This window comes from Phyllobates terribilis, unplaced genomic scaffold, assembly GCF_046119375.1.
Source record: "Phyllobates terribilis strain yellow unplaced genomic scaffold, ASM4611937v1 Scaffold_9__5_contigs__length_417890890, whole genome shotgun sequence".
NCBI lineage: Eukaryota > Metazoa > Chordata > Amphibia > Anura > Dendrobatidae > Phyllobates > Phyllobates terribilis.
Window position 1 is genome coordinate 179,796,660 of NW_027362769.1, and position 24,521 is coordinate 179,821,180.

The following is a 24,521-nucleotide window of genomic DNA, read 5'->3' on the forward strand; positions in this document are numbered from 1 at the left end:
AGAATCTGCAGCTGAAGATCTGTAAATGTATAAAGGTTTATTTCCTCTATACTAGAGCTGCTTGGATTGTGCTTTTCTGATCCTTTGTCGTTTCTTAGGATATGTGTGAACGTCCAGGATTTGCTTGCAGAAATTTCTGCATCTCTTGGCAGCAAAAATGCTGTGGAAAGTCCACACGTGTTTGATGCATATTTTTTTTTTTTTTTTTTTTTGCGTTTTCGTGCATTTTTGCCTGCAGATTTGCCATGCTTTTTTTTCCAATGCATTGTATAAGAAAAAACGCACAAAGAATGGACATGCTGATTTTTTTTTTTCCACACACAAAATTCTGTAAGGAAAATCCTGATCATGTGCACAGATCTTGCAAAATCTCATAGGAAATGCTGAGATAAGGTTTGCAATGCGTTTTTTGGGGCCAATTCCGTGCAGATTTACGGCATCAAAAACGCACAAAAAATGCACTGTGTGCACATCACCTTACCCTCCAGTCACCCCCAGAGCAGCGAGCACAATCCTGTAACTCAGGTACTGGTCTTTTACCTCCCGTCTGATTGATTTCCTTACTGTTTTGCAGAATGATGTCCGTGTAAAGTTTGAACATCGTGGAGAGAAGAGGTGAGATGAAAATAGTTCTCCGTCCATAACTGTTCTCTTTATGTTGGCCTTCACCACAGTACAATATGTGCATAAAGTATGTGCATCTCCTCCCCTGATAATGGGATGGCCGTTAAAGCATCAGCCATTGGTATGAAGTAAAGTCCTGTGTTCAGATCTGCAGTCTCCATAGGTGGGCTTTATCCTCCTGTGCACCCCGATATATGGTGCCGCCTTTATCCTTGTGGTCTTGTGCGTTTACTTCCTTGCTAGTGATCCCCAGGTCATCTATACAAGCCTGAGATCACTATGTGACTATTGATGTAAAGCCACTAGTGCTGGACCCTCAAGCAGCGGGCATCCACGTCATCCTCTCTAATGGACGCAGATAAAAGCCGCACCTGCTCTGTGGTTTGGTAAGGGATGTGGTGCGCATACAGGTCTGATCATTGTGGGGTCACTTGTTGTTGGCCATGTAGTGTGGCAACAATGCAATAATTTATCATGTCTGCTGAGAAGACGCCCCATACTTGTTATCCATTGTATAGGGGGTTATTACATCGAGGTCTTTACTGATTCCCCCCCCGCGCTGCCTCTCATTACTTTCCTGCAGCTGATCCCTCACATTCCTCTCGTGTTGGTCTGTACCGCACTTATCAATGCTACCACATGACAGCGAGCAAAGGTTACCCGGCACGGGCCGCGGCCGCACGCCACGTACTACCAAGGACCCACAGAACAATACGATTAATGTCCTTATCTGAAAGTGAAACTCCAGTTTCCAGTAATAATTTGCTAGGACGTGACTGCGGCTGTAGATCCTCCTGGGGATCCTACGTGTCTCACTGGCGCAGCAGAAGAGCACACGGCTTTTATAGCGTTTTTGGAAAAGAAACAGGTTCTAGAAAAAAAAAAATGTTCCTAGAATTGTAAGACCGGAAGTGAAGTTGTGCTTGTGGTTACCATGTGGTTAACGTTTCTTATTAAAGTCAGTGAGTGACAAATACTTTGCATGTGAAAGACATTTCATAAAAAATAACACGTTCACCATCTCATGGCATCTGCAGGAAAAATGCAGCAAAACCACAAACCAAGTGGACACCAGCGATGTCCTGACAAAGCAGCCCTGCGGCATCTCATCAGCCGCGCGGCATCTCATCAGCCGCGCGGCATCTCATCAGCCGCGCGGCATCTCATCAGCCGCGCGGCATCTCATCAGCCGCGCGGCATCTCATCAGCCGCGCGGCATCTCATCAGCCGCGCGGCATCTCATCAGCCGCGCGGCATCTCATCAGCCGCACGTGCCAGGAGGAAATCTGCACAAATATCTGCTCGTGTTGCTGTACATACCACGACCATGCACCCTACATTTCACCCCTGATACTTTATAGGTATCTGCAGCAGACATTGACTTAATACAGATTTGAAAATCCACACGAAAATGTTTCCCAAATGCAAAGTCTCATCCACCATTAACGTGGCAGATTTTCATGGGGATTTCGGTCCATGCTACGTGCTAAAATCCAGTGCAGTGCAGATGGCTACGCACGCAGATATGAAATGCTCGTCCTGGGATAAAAAGGCATGCCGCCACAACTCCATGCAGAAAGTGCCGAAAGATTTATACAGCCGCCACTAGAGGGAGCGCAGTACATATAGATAATACAGCCACCACTAGGGGAGCTCACTGTCTACAGATTATACATCCACCACTAAAGGGAGCTCACTGCATACAGATTATACAGCCACCACTAGGGGGAGCTCACTGCATACAGATTATACAGCCACCACTAAAGGGAGCTCACTGCATACAGATTATACAGCCACCACTAGAAGGAGCGCAGTACATACAGATTTATACAGCCACCACTAGGGGGAGCTCACTGCATACAGATTATACAGCCACCACTAGGGGGAGCTCACTGCATACAGGTTTGTACAGCCACCAGTAGAGGGAGCTCACTGCATACAGATTATACATCCACCACTAGGGGGAGCTCACTGCATACAGATTTATACAGCCACCACTAGGGGCAGCTCACTGCATACAGATTATACATCCACCACTAGGGGGAGCTTACTACATACAGATTTGTACAGCCACTACTAGAGGAGCTCACTACATACAGATTTATACAGCCACCACTAGGGGGAGCTCACTACATACAGATTTATACAGCCACCACTAGGGGGAGCTCACTACATACAGATTTACACCAAGGGTCATATAGAACTCCATATTTTATCTAAATACAGTGAGCTCCCCCTAGTGGAGACTTCAGAAAGACAGGATTTTGTCATTAAAGTACCACTCCGGCATTTTTAATTTTGTTTTATTGCAATGCTGGAGTGGTGCAATTAATCTAAGTGCGTCTAGTCTTACACTTACCAACCGCCTTCTTCATCTTTTATCGACAACTTTCTGGTCGGTCTTCTGCACTTTGTATATTTTGCATCTCTTTAGTGTTTCTGGAGCAATCCAGAAGGCACAGCTCGATAGTCTGAGGCCAGAATGCGGCTCATAGACTTACATTGAGAGCTTGTGACCATTACCTCTGACTTCTGGTCAGTCAGAAGTTGTGGTCGCAGGATGGCGGCGCAGGACCGGAGCGGTGCTGGGAAGAGCAGGATACTTGGGTCAGGGATCTTAGACTAGTTAGCTGCACCTTTCCAGCCTGGAAATAACCATTGGAGTGGTGCTTATAAAGGAAAGTGGGGGATTTAGAGTTGTGATTTGGAAGACTGGATATATTAAGTTCTTGTACACAAGTTTTCTCCCACTTGAATAAAGAGTTATCTTGGAAGCGATGCGCATTGAGCTCTGCTGCCTGCAGTTTCCCGGGTGCAGGCGGCCGCTCTGGAGGCGTCTGTATTACTACTGTGTGAGCTGCGGAGCTGAGACTCATTCTGGGACTTGGTAAATGTGGTGTTTTTTTATGACCTGACTAAATCCACGTGAAAGCCGGAATCAGCCAGAAGCCAGCCGGGCTAATGCAATAATCTCTTGTTTACAGGATCCTGCAGTTCCCCCGGCCGGTCCTATTGGAAGATCTGTGCGCTAAAGCTAAAGTGGCCTTCGGGCAGTGCATGGATCTGCACTACAGCAATAATGAGGTGAGAGGCTACCGGTTAACTCGTGAAATGCTGGAGAAATGGAGTGCTTGTACGCCTCCGCCGTGTCTGCAGCCTCCGCCATCTCCAGCCTAGGCTGTGTCTGCAGCCTTCGCCAGCCTCCGCTGTATCTGCACAGCTCGGTCTGGAGTCCTGGCTGATTGGGGGTCCGGACATCACATTGTAAAGTGCATCATGGGAATTAGGATGAGTGAACCAGTCCTCTTTCTGCCCGGCCCCTTCCTGCGCCTTCTCTCCTGTCTGACTCCCAGGTTATTAGGTAACTTCTGGGTAACTTTCCCCTCGGCTCGCCTGAGCGCACAGATCTCTTATCGGAGCATCTCCAGTACTTCTCTCATCGTGATCCAGGAGGTTTAGTCTTTGTCTTATGTCTGCAGAATGTTAAGTAAAGCCGTTATCCTAAATCCAGTGTATGAGAACCTCTGCAGCATCCTAAACCTTTACTCCAAGATGTTTGCTGTCAGTGAGTGTGAAACCTTCCTAGCCTAGTATTCATCACCGCTGAGGGTTTGGTACAGTTATATCCAGCCTAGACTATCCTCTGGGCTCAAATCTCTCTTGTCCTGATAGTTTGTTACAGTGTATCAGTGCAGGGAAGTAGTTCCCAAGTTTCCAGGTAATTTTTTCAGAGATGCTCTTTAAAGCTCACATAAGGGGTACACTGGGGACCCCACGCTTTCTATCGCTAACTTATACCTAAATAGGATGGGTTTGCAGTTAAGACGGCAATAACATGGATCTTGCCTTGTGCAGGACTAACCAGGTGTCCTTCTCTACAGCTGGTGATCCCACTGAAAACCCAGGACGATTTGGACAAAGCAGTGGAACTGCTGGACAGGAGCGCTCACATGAAGAGCCTGAAGATCCTGCTGGTCCTACATGTCCACAGTCAGGTGAGAGGCCGCACACGATGTATATCAACCCCAGCTCTCTGCTGGTCCTACATGTCCACAGTCAGGTGAGAGGCCGCACACGGTGTATATCAACCCCAGCTCTCTGCTGGTCCTACATGTCCACAGTCAGGTGAGAGGCCGCACACGATGTATATCAACCCCAGCTCTCTGCTGGTCCTACATGTCCACAGTCAGGTGAGAGGCCGCACACGGTGTATATCAACCCCAGCTCTCTGCTGGTCCTACATGTCCACAGTCAGGTGAGAGGCCGCACACGGTGTATATCAACCCCAGCTCTCTGCTGGTCCTACATGTCCACAGTCAGGTGAGAGGCCGCACACGGTGTATATCAACCCCAGCTCCCTGCTGGTCCTACATGTCCACAGTCAGGTGAGAGGCCGCACACGATGTATATCAACCCCAGCTCTCTGCTGGTCCTACATGTCCACAGTCAGGTGAGAGGCCGCACACGGTGTATATCAACCCCAGCTCTCTGCTGGTCCTACATGTCCACAGTCAGGTGAGAGGCCGCACATGATGTATATCAACCCCAGCTCTCTGCTGGTCCTACATGTCCACAGTCAGGTGAGAGGCCGCACACGCCTGTGTGTATATCAACCCCAGCTCTCTGCTGGTCCTACATGTCCACAGTCAGGTGAGAGGCTGCACACGTCTGTGTTTATATCAACCCCAGCTCCCTGACTGTCCTACATGTCCACAGTCAGGTGAGAGGCCGCACACGCCTCTGTGTATATCAACCCCAGCTCTCTGCTGGTCCTACATGTCCACAGTGATGTGAGAGGCCACACACGGTGTATATCAACCCCAGCTCTCTGCTGGTCCTACATGTCCACAGTCAGGTGAGAGGCCGCACACGGTGTATATCAACCCCAGCTCTCTGCTGGTCCTACATGTCCACAGTCAGGTGAGAGGCCGCACACGATGTATATCAACCCCAGCTCTCTGCTGGTCCTACATGTCCACAGTCAGGTGAGAGGCCGCACACGCCTGTGTGTATATCAACCCCAGCTCTCTGCTGGTCCTACATGTCCACAGTCAGGTGAGAGGCTGCACACGTCTGTGTTTATATCAACCCCAGCTCCCTGACTGTCCTACATGTCCACAGTCAGGTGAGAGGCCGCACACGCCTGTGTGTATATCAACCCCAGCTCTCTGCTGGTCCTACATGTCCACAGTCAGGTGAGAGGCCGCACACGCCTGTGTGTATATCAACCCCAGCTCTCTGGTGGTCCTACATGTCCACAGTCAGGTGAGAGGCTGCACACGTCTGTGTTTATATCAACCCCAGCTCCCTGACTGTCCTACATGTCCACAGTCAGGTGAGAGGCCGCACACGCCTGTGTGTATATCAACCCCAGCTCTCTGCTGGTCCTACATGTCCACAGTCAGGTGAGAGGCTGCACACGTCTGTGTTTATATCAACCCCAGCTCCCTGACTGTCCTACATGTCCACAGTCAGGTGAGAGGCTGCACACGCCTGTGTGTATATCAACCCCAGCTCTCTGCTGGTCCTACATGTCCACAGTCAGGTGAGAGGCCGCACATGGTGTATATCAACCCCAGCTCTCTGCTGGTCCTACATGTCCACAGTCAGGTGAGAGGCCGCACACGATGTATATCAACCCCAGCTCTCTGCTGGTCCTACATGTCCACAGTCAGGTGAGAGGCTGCACACGTCTGTGTTTATATCAACCCCAGCTCCCTGCCTGTCCTACATGTCCACAGTCAGGTGAGAGGCCGCACACGCCTGTGTGTATATCAACCCCAGCTCTCTGCTGGTCCTACATGTCCACAGTCAGGTGAGAGGCTGCACACGTCTGTGTGTATATCAACCCCAGCTCTCTGCTGGTCCTACATGTCCAGTCAGGTGAGAGGCTGCACACGATGTATATCAACCCCAGCTCCCTGCCTGTCCTACATGTCCACAGTCAGGTGAGAGGCCGCACACGATGTATATCAACCCCAGCTCTCTGCTGGTCCTACATGTCCACAGTCAGGTGAGAGGCCGCACACGATGTATATCAACCCCAGCTCTCTGCTGGTCCTACATGTCCACAGTCAGGTGAGAGGCCGCACACGCCTGTGTGTATATCAACCCCAGCTCTCTGCTGGTCCTACATGTCCACAGTCAGGTGAGAGGCCGCACACGGTGTATATCAACCCCAGCTCTCTGCTGGTCCTACATGTCCACAGTCACGTGAGAGGCCGCACACGGTGTATATCAACCCCAGCTCTCTGCTGGTCCTACATGTCCACAGTCAGGTGAGAGGCCGCACACGATGTATATCAACCCCAGCTCTCTGCTGGTCCTACATGTCCACAGTCAGGTGAGAGGCCGCACACGGTGTATATCAACCCCAGCTCTCTGCTGGTCCTACATGTCCACAGTCAGGTGAGAGGCCGCACACGTTGTATATCAACCCCAGCTCTCTGCTGGTCCTACATGTCCACAGTCAGGTGAGAGGCCGCACACGATGTATATCAACACCAGCTCTCTGCTGGTCCTACATGTCCACAGTCAGGTGAGAGGCTGCACACGGTGTATATCAACCCCAGCTCTCTGCTGGTCCTACATGTCCACAGTCAGGTGAGAGGCCGCACACGTTGTATATCAACCCCAGCTCTCTGCTGGTCCTACATGTCCACAGTCAGGTGAGAGGCCGCACACGGTGTATATCAACCCCAGCTCTCTGCTGGTCCTACATGTCCACAGTCAGGTGAGAGGCTGCACACGGTGTATATCAACCCCAGCTCTCTGCTGGTCCTACATGTCCACAGTCAGGTGAAAGGCTGCACACGCCTGTGTGTATATCAACCCCAGCTCTCTGCTGGTCCTACATGTCCACAGTCAGGTGAGAGGCCGCACACGCCTGTGTGTATATCAACCCCAGCTCTCTGCTGGTCCTACATGTCCACAGTGACGTGAGAGGCCACACACGGTGTATATCAACCCCAGCTCTCTGCTGGTCCTACATGTCCACAGTCAGGTGAGAGGCCGCACATGGTGTATATCAACCCCAGCTCTCTGCTGGTCCTACATGTCCACAGTCAGGTGAGAGGCCGCACATGGTGTATATCAACCCCAGCTCTCTGCTGGTCCTACATGTCCACAGTCAGGTGAGAGGCTGCACACGCCTGTGTGTATATCAACCCCAGCTCTCTGCTGGTCCTACATGTCCACAGTCAGGTGAGAGGGCGCACACGTCTGTGTGTATATCAACCCCAGCTCTCTGCTGGTCCAGCACGTTCAGTCAGATGAGAGGCCGCACATGCCCGTATCTATATATCTATATACACCGTGGTTTATCACTGGACCGTCTTCTGGGACCCCCAGGGATCCACTCTAATCTGAGGGCTTGCAGTATGACAGGAACTGATGGTATGCAGGCCCTTTCTGACTGAGGTGTTTTGGGCTTTTCAGGCCTCCCACGTGTGTGATAAGGAGCACATGCCGTCCCTGGAAGATCTGGATAACGCTGTGTTTAAGGGGACCGAGACAAAAGACCGGTTGCCCATCATCGGTAGGTGGAGGAGAGCGGTGCCACTTGTCCTGGCAGCTGCAGCGGTCGCTGGTGCTGACCATTATTACTATTCCTAGGAAATCACACCAGAGACAGGAGCTCTCCTCCTCCCGGATACATTCCAGATGAGCTGCACCAAGGCGTCCGAAACGGATCCTTCACCAGCATCAACAGCGAGGGGGAGTTCATTCCCGAGAGCATGGACCAGGTAAGACCCTTCACAATCCTCCTGCAAGGTCGGTGTCCCTCCATCCTGTCATCAGTAGGGAGAGACACGGCTGCACGCCAAGGCGCCCGTCTAATATCTACCGCCATATGCATGGGGCTCACGCCTGGTCACCGGGACAACTTTCCTTTTTTCCTAAAAAAAAAAAAAAAAAAAAAACACAATTCCACCATTGTCTTTTTGGTTTTTGGATTCAGTTTTTACAGCGTTTCGCTTGCACTAAAAATGACCTGGTATCTTGACTCATGGCGCTATTTTCTGCAAACCCATAGCTATCTGTTTTTTTTTCCTTTCGGTGGAGCTGCTGTTTTTTTTGCATAATGTTTTTATTTTTTTTTCTAATCTTTTTTTATTCTACATGGAAAATTAATAAAGTACATTTTTTTTTTAATGAGATTTGTGGATGTGCCTTTTTCCTTCAATCCCAGAGAAAACTTTTTTTGCATGGTTGACTGTCGTTTTTAGTGGAACCATTTCTGGTAAAAAAAAAAAAAAAAAAAAGCAGTTTTTATTTAATTTTTTTTTTGCAATTTCAATACTTTTTCTCCCTAGGCTTTGTGAATCTGCATTTGATGGTTTTGTACTAATATACTGCAATACCTCAGAATTTGTATATGGGGAAGTTAATAGGATTACAATCATGGCAGAGACGTCCTTCAGCAGGACCCAGCTGCCATAATGAAGTAATCCATTGACAGCCCCCCAGTCTTCTTCATAGGCCAATCGAACAGACTTCCTTGCTAATCGATTGGAGGGAGGGGTAATCAAAATGAACCACAATATCCAGCATATTGAACAAGTGGAGGGACACTTTGGGGCTCATGCACTCGGCCATATTACCGCTCTTTATGGAGGTTGCCATATAGGTACATAAAGCCTTTACTGCACCTTCTCATGCCTCGGATTACATGGAGATTTTGTGAGCAGAGGTGTAAGAAAGCGTTGCTTATAGGGGAGGATGCCTGCGTACGGCAGAGCTCGTAGGACCCTCAGCGCCCTCCTGTGGAGCTGCAGACCTTACAGGGCTCTGCTGCGGCCAGCACAAGGGCTCAGACCGGAGACTTTGCTAGAGGCCATTTTTAGACTGCGCAGGGCTGAAGCTTCGTTCAGATGCATTTCTGCTTATTGCCCAATATTGTGTGTTCTTGCCCTGTAGATGCTGGACCCTCTGTCTCTCAGCAGTCCGGAGAACTCTGGCTCCGGGAGCTGTCCATCACTGGATAGCCCTTTAGACGGGTAAGTCGTCTTAATAGAGTCTTGGGGTATAATTCTAAGTGGCAGAAACTTTCTGAGAATCTACAGAAGAGGAGCAGCATTGCCTCGACTTTCACACTTTCAATCTCAAACTATGGATTTTTTTTTTTTCTGTAAATTTTTAAACTTTTTTTTATGTTTTCATTTTATTTATTTTGTTAAATCTGCTACATGCCAAAAATCTGCAGATTTGTTTTTCCTTTGCTAAACTCCCATTTCCTTCCTTTGTAACTGTCATTACTGTCCCCGTGTCGTTCCCTGGATGGTGATGAGTCGCTTTTATCTTCTCTCCTCAGAGAAAGTTTTCACAAGTCCAGAATGCCGAGAGCTCAGAGCTACCCAGATAACTACCAGGAGTTTTCAGGTGAGGTTCGCCCGCCCGCGTCCTCTGCTCTACTGATGCACTTTGCACTGACTGACTGTAATACTTCTCATATGATTGGACACAGAAGGTCGGGTTAATATTTTGCTGAGTGGAAATCTGCAGGTTTCAATGTAAGGCTCTGTACACACTGAGTCTTTTAGAACTGATCCAAAAGATACCTAAAAAATTACTCCAAAAAAAAAAAAAAAAAAAGTTTGACTCTTCCTAACAATTTTCTATTGTAAAACACATTTCTGGGTGAGAAACGAGTGCTTGTCACTTCTTCTTTTAAGCGACTCCTGATGGAATCCAATCAAAAGACTGCAAAAGATAATGGAAAAAAACTCTTCAAAAACTCTTAAAGCTGTTCCAGGAAACAAAAAAAACTCCTCCAAAAAAGTCTCCAAAGAAGAAGCAGCATTTGCCACTAGAAGACGCATTGGTTTGTTTGGTTTTTTTTTTTCACCACCTCAAAGAAAAAAGAAAAAGAAAACCCCAAACTTAAAATTGTGAAACTGTGTGAGCGCGTCCGCTGACTTTTATTTTCAGGCAGCCAATAACATCTGGTTTTCAAGTTTGAAGACTCTTTTAGGAAGTGCTAATTTTTTTTTTCTGGTGTTTTGTAAAGTGTCTTATGTTAGTATTTCTTAATTATTTCCTGAGCGCGTTTTCTCAACATTTTTGACACTCGGTGGTTTCTTGGGTGTATTCCCAGCATGTTTGTGGCATCTTTTGGACTACAGTTTTCCAGAGGGTTTTTTTTTTTTTTTTTTTTTTTAAATATGCAGCATGTCCGTTTTTTGGGCGGATTTGCCAACGTTTTTCCTATACAATGCATTGGGGAAAAAAAGCATCAAAAACGCGTGGCATTTCCGCAGCGTTTATGCTACCGAGAGATGCAGAAGCGCTGCAGAAATTTCTGCAAGCAAATACTGATCGTACGCACACAACCTAAGCGATTTTAAAAGATGCTCAAAAGCCTGAACGTGTGTACAGCGAGCGGCGTCTTTACACAGACGTGAATGGGATTTTTTTTATCTTTTTCTGAGCGCTGCATCAGGCGCTGATGCTCAGGACTTCTAATGTATAAATTATTGTATTAGTTTATTTGCTCGTGTAGCGGTATGATGTCCTGCTGTAGCATAAACTGAAGTTTTTTGAGAAGGATTTGGGCGTGTGGACAAATTAAAAAAATAAAAAATAAAAAATTTGCCAAGTATTCCTATCTTTCTAGCAGTACCTTCACATCTCACTGTGGATACTGATCACGTTCTGGGAAGTATCTTCTCATTATAGAACTTCTCCTGTCCACATTTTGTTTCCATTGTTTATCTGTTTTGTTGCCCGTTTCAGAATACGACATTCCAGTGTTTGAGAAATTCGGAAAAGGTGGCACATACCCCCGGAGATACCACATCTCATACCTACATCAGGATTACAGCGATGGTGAGTGGAAATAACCCCAGTGTAATGTCTGACACGTCATAGGGGACCTTGTGTGGATGGCGTTAAAGACGACCTGTCACTTACTCCAAAAAATTGATTTAAATATCTTTTTAAATCCCCGAGCTCCCCTGATTCTGCTGCTCTTTTCCTTTTTGCTCTGCGTCACTCCATTGCAGAAATATTCACATTTGTTGCTTTGGAGCGCAGTATGTGAAATCTCTGCTTTGCAGGACAACTTGGCCTCTTTTCCGAGTCGTCTCTGGGGTGGGGGGCTGCACTTTGTCTTCCCTCCCAGATCACAGGTCGGCGGCTTCTGAGTGCGTTAGGTCAGCTGCCGGACTGAGGTTGGCTGCGTCTGGGAGGCAGGGGTGAAGGAGCGCGACACCCCCAGAGAAGCACGTGGAAACACCCAGTTGCACTAAAAGCAGAGATTTCCCATACTGTGCTCCAAAGCAACAAATGTCTGCAATGGAGCAACGCAGCAGAATCGGGATCGCTGGTATTTCACTCAGACTTTTTTTTTTAGCAAGTGACTGGTCCTCTTTAAGATGAGACTTAACGGACTAATAAAACTGCTGCTGTCACCTGAAATCCTTGTCGCAGCAACACTGAAACATGCCTAGAAAAACCCCTGAGAGTTTGGATAGACACAAACTTAGAATCGGTAATCTTCTGCTTAATTCTAGGTCGAAAAACTTTTCCAAGAGCCCGAAGAACCCAGGGGAACAGCTTCCGCTCTCCGGTCAGCTTCAGCCCCACCGATCACTCTCTGAGCACCAGCAGCGGCAGCAGCGTCTTCACCCCGGAGTACGAGGACAGCCGACTGCGGAGGAGGGGCAGCGACATAGACAACCCCACCCTCACAGTGATGGACATCAGTCCCCCCAGCCGATGTAAGTGCCGGGGGCTCCCAGCATTCAGAAATGGAAACTCTTGGATGTTGTAGTTGTGTAGCAGCAGTAGAGACACCTTGATTAGCCGGTCAGGATGAGCACGTCGTCGTCGTCTTCTTCTTTATCTCAGGGTCAGGAATCAATTGATTTGTATGTTGTTTTAGCGCCACGTGCCCCGTCAAACTGGAGGCTTGGGAAACTCTTAGGACAAGGGGCATTCGGCCGGGTGTACCTGTGCTACGATGCCGATACTGGAAGGGAACTGGCTGTGAAACAAGTGCAGTTTGATCCCGACAGCCCAGAGACCAGTAAGGTAACCAGTAACGTCCCACATATGATGCACATGGACGCGCGCTTTCTGCTAGCACTTCCAAGGGCGCTTAAACCAGCACTTACCTTTTGTGTATTTCTGCAACCATTTTTATTGCTTGACTATATGTAAAATTTTAAAGTGTGTAGATATCCCTGTATGTAGATTTATTTTTAAAATTCCTTATTTTGTGTCTGCAGCTCCAATGCAGACTAATGTGTTTCAGGGGTTATAGGCTATGGCAATGCTCCATGCAGTCATGAGGGCCGATGGGGGTGAAAAGCGCATGACTGCCGGATCAGACTACACAATGTTTGTAGTCTGTAACTTTGGATACGCACAGATCTGTATAGGAGCTGTATATAGGAAATGTACGTGTTTTCTTTTGATGTACATGTCCTCCTTCTCACCAGCCCGGGTGCTGTCTGACAAACACCACACTTTTTACTTTTTCTGTATAAAAACTGCAGAATAGGCGAGTAAGGCCTCGGGATCTATGCCTGCACATAAACTGTCTGTAGAGTAGATCCAGTCGTAAAAAACAATGGATCCCTTTATAGTTTATTTGTACATTTCCCAGGAAGTGAATGCGCTGGAGTGCGAGATTCAGCTGCTGAAGAACCTCCTTCACGAGCGCATTGTTCAGTATTATGGCTGCTTGAGAGATTCCCTGGAGAAGACGCTCTCCATATTCATGGAGTACATGCCAGGGGTGAGTGTCGGTGTAAGTCCAGGACACAAGGGAGCCAAGGTCAGAAAATATAACACTGGATTTCTTCTTCTTCTTAGGGATCTATAAAGGACCAACTTAAGGCGTATGGAGCGCTTACAGAGTTTGTGACCCGGAAATACACCCGCCAGATCCTGGAGGGAGTCCACTATTTGCACAGTAACATGATTGTACATAGAGATATTAAAGGTGGGTTCTGTGCTCTGGGAGAGACCACAATTACATATTGATCAGAGCATTGAGCGCCGAGCGGCTGATCACCAATACGGGGCCATGCCCAGCGAGGGCTCATGTGTCTGATCCCCGATAATGACCATCAGATCGCGCTGCATTCACTTTTTAGCTTTATATTTTATTTTTTTTTTTTTATTTTGTAAAGTTGTGAGATCCTGAGAGCCCCTCTGATAATATGGGCTTGTGTTCATCCTCCAGGAGCCAATATACTGAGAGACTCTTCAGGCAATGTCAAACTGGGGGACTTTGGTGCCAGCAAACGCCTTCAGACCATCTGCCTATCCGGTACTGGGATGAAGTCTGTAACTGGCACTCCTTACTGGATGAGCCCAGAAGTCATCAGTGGAGAAGGTTATGGCAGAAAAGCAGATATATGGTGAGTGACAACTTCATATTCTGACCTGAGCTGTACTGATCCTGAGTCACATCCTGTATTATACTCCAGAGCTGCACTCACTATTCTGCTGGTGCAGTCACTGTGTACATACATTACATTACTGATCCTGAGTCACATCCTGTATTATACTCCAGAGCTGCACTCACTATTCTGCTGGTGCAGTCACTGTGTACATACATTACTGATCCTGTACTGATCCTGAGTTACATCCTGTATTATACTCCAGAGCTGCACTCACTATTCTGCTGGTGCAGTCACTGTGTACATACATTACATTACTGATCCTGAGTCACATCCTGTATTATACTCCAGAGCTGCACTCACTATTCTGCTGGTGCAGTCACTGTGTACATACATTACTGATCCTGTACTGAACCTGATTTACATCCTGTATTATACTCCAGAGCTGCACTCACTATTCTGCTGGTGCAGTCACTGTGTACATACATTACATTACTGATCCGGAGTTACCTCCTGTATTATACTCCAGAGCTGCACTCACTATTCTGCTGGTGCAGTCACTGTGTACATACATTACATTACTGATCCTGAGTTACATCCTGTATTATACCCCAGAGCTGCACTCACTATTCTGCTGGTGCAGTCACTGTGTACATACATTACATTACTGATCCGGAGTTACATCCTGTATTATACTCCAGAGCTGCACTCACTATTCTGCTTTGTATTATAGTCCCACAGTTCTTTTATTTATTACTTCTCTCTCTCAGGAGTGTTGGTTGTACAGTCGTGGAGATGCTGACGGAGAAGCCCCCGTGGGCAGAGTTTGAGGCCATGGCTGCCATTTTTAAAATCGCCACCCAAACCACCAACCCACAGTTGCCAGCAAATGTTTCGGACCACACACGGGACTTCTTGAAAAGGATTTTTGTGGAGGCTAAGCTGCGGCCGTCGGCTGAGGACCTCCTCCGGCACACGTTCTCGCAGTGTCACTAGCGGCTCCGCTCTTCCTTTTGCCGCTTTCCTTCCTTCCTTCCTTCCTTCCAAAGCTGCTGGCACTTTAGAAGCCTCCGCAGAACGACAAGAGAGATCCTGCGATTCCTCTCGATGATTCCTCCGAGGCCGGATGTTTATGGTCTAGTGACGGATGTGGATTTCTCCACTTGGCCATTGTATGGTTTTTCCCCACGGTACAGCCCGTTACTCCAGTGGGAAGCACTTTATAAGATTTTCCTTCCCGTCCGGCAGAGACGGAACCTTCTGGTACCAAGGAGAAGTGTGACGTGTGTGACGGCCGTCCGGCACGTGGCAGCTTTATAACGTGCCCCATGGGTCGGCACTGCTGGGGATCACGGCTGCTTTTCAATTTTTCATTAAGTGTTTTATGTTGTCTGTCCGGTTGATGTCATACGTACATGTAGGAACCCATCAGCAAGGTGTTCATATATAATCACCTAAGGCATGAATGCTCCGAAGCGCGGCGTTTACCCCTGGTACATGACACTTGCTTGATTTGGGGCATCTCTGTAGTAAGTGTGATCACCGCCCCCAAAAGTTATTAGGACAATTCTTGCTGATGGTTTCCATTTAAGCTAGATTATTTTTTTTTTGTCATTGATATGATTCCTACTTGCAGTCCCTTTGCTTTAATGGCACAATTCCAGGGACAGCGCAGTCTGCAGACGATCGCCAGAGGTGTAGGGTGCGATGGCTACTAGTCTGAATGAAACTTGAATAACTGGTTGCCGGATTGTGGACTCCTTCTCTGTCCTGAGGACGCCGTCATGGCGGCCGAGTGTCTTTCATCACGTGTTTTTAGTTGTGCTTTTGAGCAACCCTGACGCGCTGCCAATCAATCCTAGATGCCCCCAGGGTCGTGGGCTGGGCAGCCTCCCCGCAATCGGTGCAGGTTTCGCCTGTCGTACAGGGTTCAGTATTCTTCTCAGGCAGGTAATGGCCCCGTGGCCGCACATTAGAGGGCTTCACTTTTTGAAACTTTTTTTTTTCTTCGTCTAATTTAATGAATTGTCAAACTGCGGCTGTCACTGCGCTCACAGGTGCTGAAGGAGGGCCGCAGCGAGAGTCACAGGTCCCTCTAACGGGGTACTTGGATATGTTAAAGTGATGACACATTGCAGGGATATTTGGATCAGGAGAGGGGGGGGATGGTCGGCTCCGGAGAGGTAAGGGCACTTAATATTTTTAGCGTTGCTTCATCGTCACATTTTTATCCTGCACAGCGGCGTTGAATGGAGCAGTGTCGCACTTCCCAAAGTGCCTAAATCCATCCGTGTATCAGTGGTCTGCCATCTGCAGCTCTCCACATCTGGGGGAAACGCTGGCGCCCACGTGCCCCAACATCTGGTATATATGGGGATTAGAGCCGTGATGCCGGTGCAGCCCTGATTGCCATCTACATTGCATATGGTTATTCGGAGGATGTGGCCAGAAGCTGGTTTTAAGGGGTTTGTCCAGTTTGGGCATCCCTTGGTAAAAGGGGGCTCACTTGGTCCAGTTGATCAGTCCATAAAAAAACAATAGCGAACTCAATCCGAAGCCAGACTGTGACCTTATGGAGCCCTTCCCCTGTGTATCCCATGCAGTGCTCCCGGGCGGTGCGGGGGCTGCGCAGTTCTTTCCTATCTCGTATATTGGGGGGGCCCCATCCTCCTTACTAGCCCTCCCACCGTCTTCAGCCGCACTGATAGTCCTTGCCGGTTTGGCAATCTGACTCCTAACGAGACGTCTTGAGCTCTTCAGAAGCCATAATCCCAGGGTGCGTTTTACTCTTGAGCATTTATTCTCTTGCCTTATAACTGCAATTTGTGAGGAACGCCATACATGTATTTTTTCTTTATTCGCCCCTTAGAAATGCTGTTGGTCACGTTGGCACATCGGTGCGGGTCTCGCTACCACGTTCACCGTTCATTACTGTGGGTGCGGCTGCGGGTTTGTCTCAGAAGCCATTATTGACCGTCTTGGTCGTGCGCAGTGCCTTTATCTCATGTCTGTGGTTGTGTTTTGTATCCTCATCGGGGGTTGTGTTAAGTGCATGTGTATGAACATGTATGTACAAGAGGGTACGTGTGTGCGGCGGTGCACAGGGAGGTGATCTTGGGCTGCGTGTGTGCAGAAAGTGCCAAATGTCTATTCCTGTCTGTACGCTCCTGCCGCTCTCGGGGTGTATGGACGCTCGGCTGTGTGTGCGCTCCTGCCGCTCTGGGGGTGTATGGACGCTCGGCTGTGTGTGCGCTCCTACCGCTCTGGGGGTGTATGGACGCTCGGCTGTGTGCGCGCTCCTGCCGCTCTCGGGGTGAATGGACGCTCGGCGGTGTGCGCGCTCCTGCCGCTCTCGGGGTGAATGGACGCTCGGCGGTGTGCGCTCTCCTGCCGCTCTCGGGGTGAATGGACGCTCGGCTGTGTGTGCGCTCCTGCCGCTCTGGGGGTGTATGGACGCTCGGCTGTGTGTGCCCTCCTGCCGCTCTCGGGGTGTATGGACGCTCGGCTGTGTGTGCTCTCCTGCCGCTCTCGGGGGGGGTATGGACGCTCGGCGGTGTGTACACTCCTGCCGCTCTCCCGGTGTTTGGACGCTCGGCTGTGTGTGCGCTCCTGCCGCTCTCGGGGTGAATGGATGCGCGGCGGTGTGCGCGCTCCTTCCGCTCTCGGGGTGAATGGACGCGCGGCGGTGTGTGCGCTCCTGCCGCTCTCGGGGTGTATGGACGATCGGCCGTGCGCGCTCCTGCCGCTCTCGGGGTGTATGGACGCTCGGCTGTGTGCGCGCTCCTGCCGCTCTTCGGGTGTTTGAACGCTCGGCGGTGTGCGCGCTCCTGCCGCTCTCGGGGTGAATGGACGCTCGGCGGTGTGCGCGCTCCTGCCGCTCTCGGGGTGAATGGACGCTCGGCGGTGTGCGCGCTCCTGCCGCTCTCGGGGTGAATGGACGCTCGGCGGTGTGCGCGCTCCTGCCGCTCTCGGGGTGAATGGACGCGCGGCGGTGTGCGCGCTCCTTCCGCTCTCGGGGTGAATGGACGCGCGGCGGTGTGTGCGCTCCTGCCGCTCTCGGGGTGTATGGACGATCGGCCGTGCGCGCTCCTGCCGCTCTCGGGGTGTATGGACGCTCGGCGGTGTGCGCGCTCCTGCCGCTCTCGGGGTGTATGGACGCTCGGCTGTGTGCGCGCTCCTGCAGCTCTCGGGGTGAATGGACGCTCGGCGGTGTGCGCGCTCCTTCCGCTCTCGGGGTGAATGGACGCGCGGCGGTGTGTGCGCTCCTGCCGCTCTCGGGGTGTATGGACGCTCGGCGGTGTGCGCGCTCCTGCCGCTCTCGGGGTGAATGGACGCTCGGCGGTGTGCGCGCTCCTGCCGCTCTCGGGGTGAATGGACGCTCGGCGGTGTGCGCGCTCCTGCCGCTCTCGGGGTGAATGGACGCTCGGCGGTGTGCGGTCCTGCCGCTCTCGGGGTGTATGGACACTCGGCTGTGTGCACGGTCCTGCCGCTCTCGGGGTGTATGGACACTCGGCTGTGTGCGCGCTCCTGCCGCTCTCGGGGTGTATGGACGCTCGGCTGTGTGCGCGCTCCTGCAGCTCTCGGGGTGAATGGACGCTCGGCGGTGTGCGCGCTCCTTCCGCTCTCGGGGTGAATGGACGCGCGGCGGTGTGTGCGCTCCTGCCGCTCTCGGGGTGTATGGACGCTCGGCGGTGTGCGCGCTCCTGCCGCTCTCGGGGTGAATGGATGCTCGGCGGTGTGCGCGCTCCTGCCGCTCTCGGGGTGAATGGACGCTCGGCGGTGTGCGCGCTCCTGCCGCTCTCGGGGTGAATGGACGCTCGGCGGTGTGCGGTCCTGCCGCTCTCGGGGTGTATGGACACTCGGCTGTGTGCACGGTCCTGCCGCTCTCGGGGTGTATGGACACTCGGCTGTGTGCGCTGTCCTGCCGCTCTCGGGGTGTATGGACACCCGGCTGTGTGCGCGGTCCTGCCGCTCTCGGGGTTTATGGATTCTCGGCTGTGTGCGCGGTCCTGCCGCTCTCGGGGTGAATGCACCCTCGGCAGTGTGTGCGCTCCTGCCGCTCTTCGGGTGTATGGACGCTCGGCGGTGTGTGCGCTCCTGCCTTTCTCGGAGTGTATGGACGCTCGGCGGTGTGTGCGCTCCTGCCAATCGGCGGTGTGTGCGCTTTTGCCGCTCTCGGGGTGTTTGGACGCTCGGCTGTGTGTGTGCTCCTGCCGCTCTCGGGGTGTATGGACGCTCGGCGGTGTGTGCGCTCCTGCCTCTCTCGGGGTGTATGGACGCTCGGCGGTGTGTGCGTTCCTGCCGCTCGGCTGTGTGTGCGCTCCTGCCGCTCTCGGGGCGTATGGACTCTTGGCGGTGGAGTGTTGCCCTCCTTTTTCCAGGGCAGGATCACCGCTGTGTAAATGAAAAGGGGTATTACGTAAATGAAGCTTAATCATGATTTGATCATATCTGTATTTGTAGAATATACTGTGTTCCGTCCTCACCATTGTCGCGTTCTTGCTGTCAGGGAATGGAGACATTCTCATTAGACAATTTGTGTGTGGTCTGCTTATAGCTGCATGTGGTGCAGACAGTGCGGTTTCAGCGTAAGTCTATGAACCCCAGGCTGATGATTTTCACCTGCACAGACATATATGCTGCTGCTAATATGGGTTGCAACGGCTGCAAACCCACAGCTGTGGAAATTGAAGGTGCAAGAATGTTCTAGAGTTGAGCAGAAAGATTTGGAAGACCTGACATCAGTCTGTATAACCCTGTGAACCTGCTCCTAGCGCCTGCGTCCTGATTAGTGGTCCCGGTACGACGTCATGCCCGTGTCACACCAGATCTACTTATCTGCAGTGGAGCCAGTAGCTCGGGCAGGTAGGATTCTTGCAGGGCTACAGTTTGGTGGCCACGGACTGCCGATGTGGGCGCTGGACCAGGATCTTGCGAATCATTTTGCTCAACTCTAGACTTCTCCCATTTTCTGACAGCAAGCAGAGATGTGGAGGGTTGCAGAAGTTTCCATTATCCTTTCTTATGCTTTGGTTTCCTGTCGGTCCTGACCAAACTCTTGGATTTTACGATATATGCCGTTTTTATGTATTTTATTTGTTTTTTAACCTTTAAATGCCAAAGATTTGTCATGTATGGACCAGGATTACTTTCTTCCCCTCCCCGTCTTCTGTGGAGTTCTGCTGTTCTCCTGAGAAGCCTTGATTTCCTCCCCGTCCCCCAGTGGATGTGATATTACAGGAGTTACTTGCAGCCATATTTTATTAAACACCACCGGACCCTCGGGTGCCCCCCGCACTACAGCTGCCACGTCTTACAGGTCAGCTGAACTGTGGACGGGAGCTGCAGCCACTAAAGGCCGAGCGTCTGACTCCAGTCTGAGCTGCAATCAGGGCGTCGTGTGATCCATGACTTTCCCAAATTTGCTAGGTACTCACAAAATGGAGGGCTTATAGTGAGAGGGGGTCTCCAGTCACCACAGGTAGCGGCTCAGTGGGTGTTTCACACTCTAATTCTAAAGGGGCTTACTGGGTTGTTTTCCCCAGCTCAGTTGGCGTTACACAGTATGTCCAGGATCACATAGATTGTGTTTCCCCTCCCAAGATCCATGCCGCCGACTCCCCCCGCGCAGTGCAGGGGCGGGGACGTGCCGCCGACTCCCCCTGCGCAGTGCAGGGGCGGGGACGTGCCGCCGACTCCCCCGCGCAGTGCAGGGGCGGGGATGTGCCGCCGACTCCCCCCGCGCAGTGCAGGGGCGGGGACGTGCCGCCGACTCCCCCCGCGCAGTGCAGGGGCGGGGACGTGCCGCCGACTCCCCCGCGCAGTGCAGGGGCGGGGACGTGCCGCCGACTCCCCCCGCGCAGTGCAGGGGCGGGGACGTGCCGCCGACTCCCCCCGCGCAGTGCAGGGGCGGGGACGTGCCGCCGACTCCCCCCGCGCAGTGCAGGGGCGGGGACGTGCCGCCGACTCCCCCCCCGCGCAGTGCAGGGGCGGGGACATGCCGCCGACTCCCCCCGCGCAGTGCAGGGGCGGGGACGTGCGTGTGTTTTCTCATGTCACCGTGCAGTGGCCGCCATACTAAACTTGAGACTGCACGCGGTGATTGAGGGATGACGGCTGATAAACTATGGAAACCATTGTACATGCAGGAAGTTAGGGGCCACGGGAATGTATTTTGTGAGCACCTCTACAATCAGCTGTTCCCACCCTTAGTGCCTGAGCGGAGTAGTAGTAGCTGGACAGGAACCTAAACTGAAGAATAATTTTTATAGTTCAGACTAAGAAACTTTGAGGGTCCAGGGCGCGGTGCAAGTCCAGTCACAATCCATAGAAGCTCTGCCTTTCATGGTGAGAGCCTCGTCACTTCATGCCGTGCTTGTCCTCGAGCTTGCTCCTGTGCGCTATCACAATACTGCCCCCTATGGGTAAGAATATTAAGCCCTCACTAATTTGAGAATGCTAAAAAGGTTCACACAAAAAGTCTTGATAGGCGGAAGCCTTGTAGCTGTTTTACCATACATAGCAGAGTCTCTAGCATCCATTCTTTTTTTTTTTTTTACATATATAATTTTTGCTTCACATTTGATACGATTACTAATCTATGGCAGTAGTGTGGTGTGAAGAGGATGTCTCCTCCACCCTCTGGCAGCTGATTGCTTCCATGTTACCCGCCTGCAGATGGCGTCTTCTCAGCGTTATTGCAGGGCAGGTAGAAGGCAATTACTGTGCAGAGACCTGGCAGAGGGGTGGGTGGCTGAGCATGTGTGTCCTCCACTATGCTGCTATACTATATGTACATGGGGAATATTGCTTATTTCTTATCTGTACAGTGAATATCCTATTTACAGTCGGCCACCCCAAAAATGCGCATTGAGCTACTTAAACAAGTTCCATAGATTTGTAGTTGCAGATAAATTCTCAAATCAAGCGCTCCCTAAACTCTAATTGCATTCGCACTGACACTGTAGGAGCCCAGTGACGTGCTAACATTGTTGGTGTGGGTGCGAGCATGCTGTGATCTCTGGCTCCTGCCAGTCTGTGGATTTCCCCCTCACTACACCTGGAAGTGGGGCGAGCGGCTTCAGAGATGAGCCGGAGATCAGAGCGCGTCCACACGGAGTGCGCGTCCGCTCCCGACACTGTGGGCTCCTCTGGTATCAGTGCATATGCCAAGGAAGAGAGATTTCAGTGAGCGCCCGCTGTGAAAGTGTGAATGCTGTCAATCAACATCCGGGATACTGCTGGAAATGCAAATCAGAGGATGTCAATGTGAACCGAGCCATGGACCACCTCAACAAGGTGGCACCGAGCCATGGACCACATCAACAAGGTGGCACCGAGCCATGGACCACATCAACAAGGGGGGCACCGAGCCATGGACCACATCAACAAGGGGGGCACCGAGCCATGGACCACATCAACAAGGGGGGCACCGAGCCATGGACCACATCAACAAGGGGGGCACCGAGCCATGGACCACATCAACAAGGGGGGCACCGAGCCATGGACCACATCAACAAGGGGGGCACCGAGCCATGGACCACATCAACAAGGGGGGCACCGAGCCATGGACCACATCAACAAGGGGGGCACCGAGCCATGGACCACATCAACAAGGGGGGCACCGAGCCATGGACCACATCAACAAGGTGGCACCGAGCCATGGACCCCATCAACAAGGGGGTCTCGGAGCCATGGACCCCAACACCAAGGGGGTCTCGGAGCCATGGACCCCAACACCAAGGGGGTCTCGGAGCCATGGACCCCAACACCAAGGGGGGCACGGAGCCATGGACCCCAACACCAAGGGGGGCACGGAGCCATGGATCCCAACTAGGGTGCACCGATGTATCTGAATTTACATATGGATTAAAAATTAATTTAACTACAACACTAAGCAGTATATTACTGATATGAGTTTTATGGAGGCTAGGGTCTCTATATAAATGTTTAAGTTGATGAATTTGCATTTTTGGGGTGATAGACGACTCCCTCTAAATCATAGGACACCCTCTTTAATCTATGACTGGCGTTGCACCAGTCTTTCTCCAGTTTCGTTGGTGTCTTCCCTCTTTCGTGCAGTATTTCACCCATTTCCATCTTGCATATTTTCGTTCAGTCTAACGTTCACCTCTGACCCTACAGTCGCCACATTTTTTATGGAAGCAGCATGCGATCTGGAGATATAAGGAGCCCCCTCCAGACACGAGGAGTGCATCTGTGTAGAGAAGCAAACGTATCAAAGTGAAGACTGATGAGATACTCATTGCTGTAGATACCTGTGGGTTGGGGGTGTATCTGTATGGTAGCTGGGGGGGGGGGGGCGCATGCGGCAGCGGAGGCCATTATCTGTATGGCAGCTGGGGGGGGGGGACGCATGCTGCAGCGGAGGCCATTATCTGTATGGCAGCTGGGGGGGACGGGGACGCATGCGGCAGCGGAGGCCATTATCTGTATGGCAGCTGGGGGGGGGAACGCATGCGACAGCGGAGGCCATTATCTGTACGGCAGCTGCGGGGGACGCATGTGGCAGCGGAGACCATTATCTGTACGGCAGCTGCGGGGGACGCATGCGGCAGCGGAGGCCATATTGATTATTGTCTCATTCCGGATGATACATTTGGCACGTTGTTATACTGTCTGTTCCAAGTTTTCATCACAGTGTTGGCGGCTCTTATATTTGGTAATGGTCATCACATTTTTGCTCAATGTGTCGTAATTTAAGTAATGTTTATTTTGCTGGCAGACCGTGCCCCCATTTCTGATGCCCCTTTTATTGTGCATCTAAAACACATCATGAATGTGATGCAAAGTATCTAAGTAAACAATCTTCCCCGTTGTGTCCATTCACTGACAGCAATCCGAGAGGCCATTAGAAATCTGATCCATGGAAACAGAACTTATTAGAGCTGCGAACGTTTCATTATCCAATGCCTAAGCTTTACCTAGAGATCCCCGGATCCCATCCCGATAATGTCGGACGTCCACACGGCGTCCTGTCCGCCGTTATACAGTTATGACCGCGCCTGCGGTTGGGCACTATACATAGTATATATAGCTATATAAATATATCTTACTGTACAGCATTTTTTTAATAGTCTGTAAATGTTTTTTGCACATTTTTTTTAAGATTTTATTTTAATTGATACATTGATTGTGAAACTGCGACCAGCTGCAGATGTGTGTGTGTGTGTGCGTGTGTGAACGCGTCTGTGCGATGTACTACTGTCTGTGCTTGTCAAACTTGGAGATTTTAATATACCAAGCTACTTAATCGCTTCTGGGTGTTCTTATACTGTACTTTTTATTATGTACTGAAGCTTATTATAACATTGCTGGCACAGGGGCGGCCGCTGGCATTAATGAGACCCCTTATATCCTGAGCGACCACACTGTCCTTCCCAGTAGACTCTGGGGTGAATAGCGCCCCGTGTGGCAGGGCAGCGAGGTGCTCGCCGCTGTGCCAGCAACACTTAAGTGAGCCGTCATAGTAAAGAAACATAATGGACTTGAATACATATTGTATCGCGTGTTTGAGGCTGGATC

The 24,521-nt window shown here is 50.9% G+C and overlaps 1 protein-coding gene across 1 annotated transcript in view; it reads left to right on the forward strand.

Moving 5' to 3' along the window:
- The window catches only part of MAP3K2 (mitogen-activated protein kinase kinase kinase 2), a 30,442-nt gene extending 7,826 nt beyond the window's left edge, over window positions 1–22,616 (forward strand). Inside the window, exons 4-17 of the mRNA XM_073647470.1 lie at window positions 575–615; window positions 3,609–3,708; window positions 4,506–4,619; window positions 8,062–8,161; window positions 8,239–8,369; window positions 9,544–9,623; window positions 9,938–10,005; window positions 11,359–11,451; window positions 12,138–12,344; window positions 12,509–12,657; window positions 13,235–13,366; window positions 13,444–13,573; window positions 13,817–13,994; window positions 14,747–22,616. Coding sequence (XP_073503571.1) covers window positions 575–615; window positions 3,609–3,708; window positions 4,506–4,619; window positions 8,062–8,161; window positions 8,239–8,369; window positions 9,544–9,623; window positions 9,938–10,005; window positions 11,359–11,451; window positions 12,138–12,344; window positions 12,509–12,657; window positions 13,235–13,366; window positions 13,444–13,573; window positions 13,817–13,994; window positions 14,747–14,972 — 1,749 coding nt within the window. The 3' untranslated portion in view covers window positions 14,973–22,616. The remainder of the gene's footprint in view (window positions 1–574; window positions 616–3,608; window positions 3,709–4,505; window positions 4,620–8,061; window positions 8,162–8,238; window positions 8,370–9,543; window positions 9,624–9,937; window positions 10,006–11,358; window positions 11,452–12,137; window positions 12,345–12,508; window positions 12,658–13,234; window positions 13,367–13,443; window positions 13,574–13,816; window positions 13,995–14,746) is intronic.
- Window positions 22,617–24,521: the final 1,905 nt, after the last annotated feature.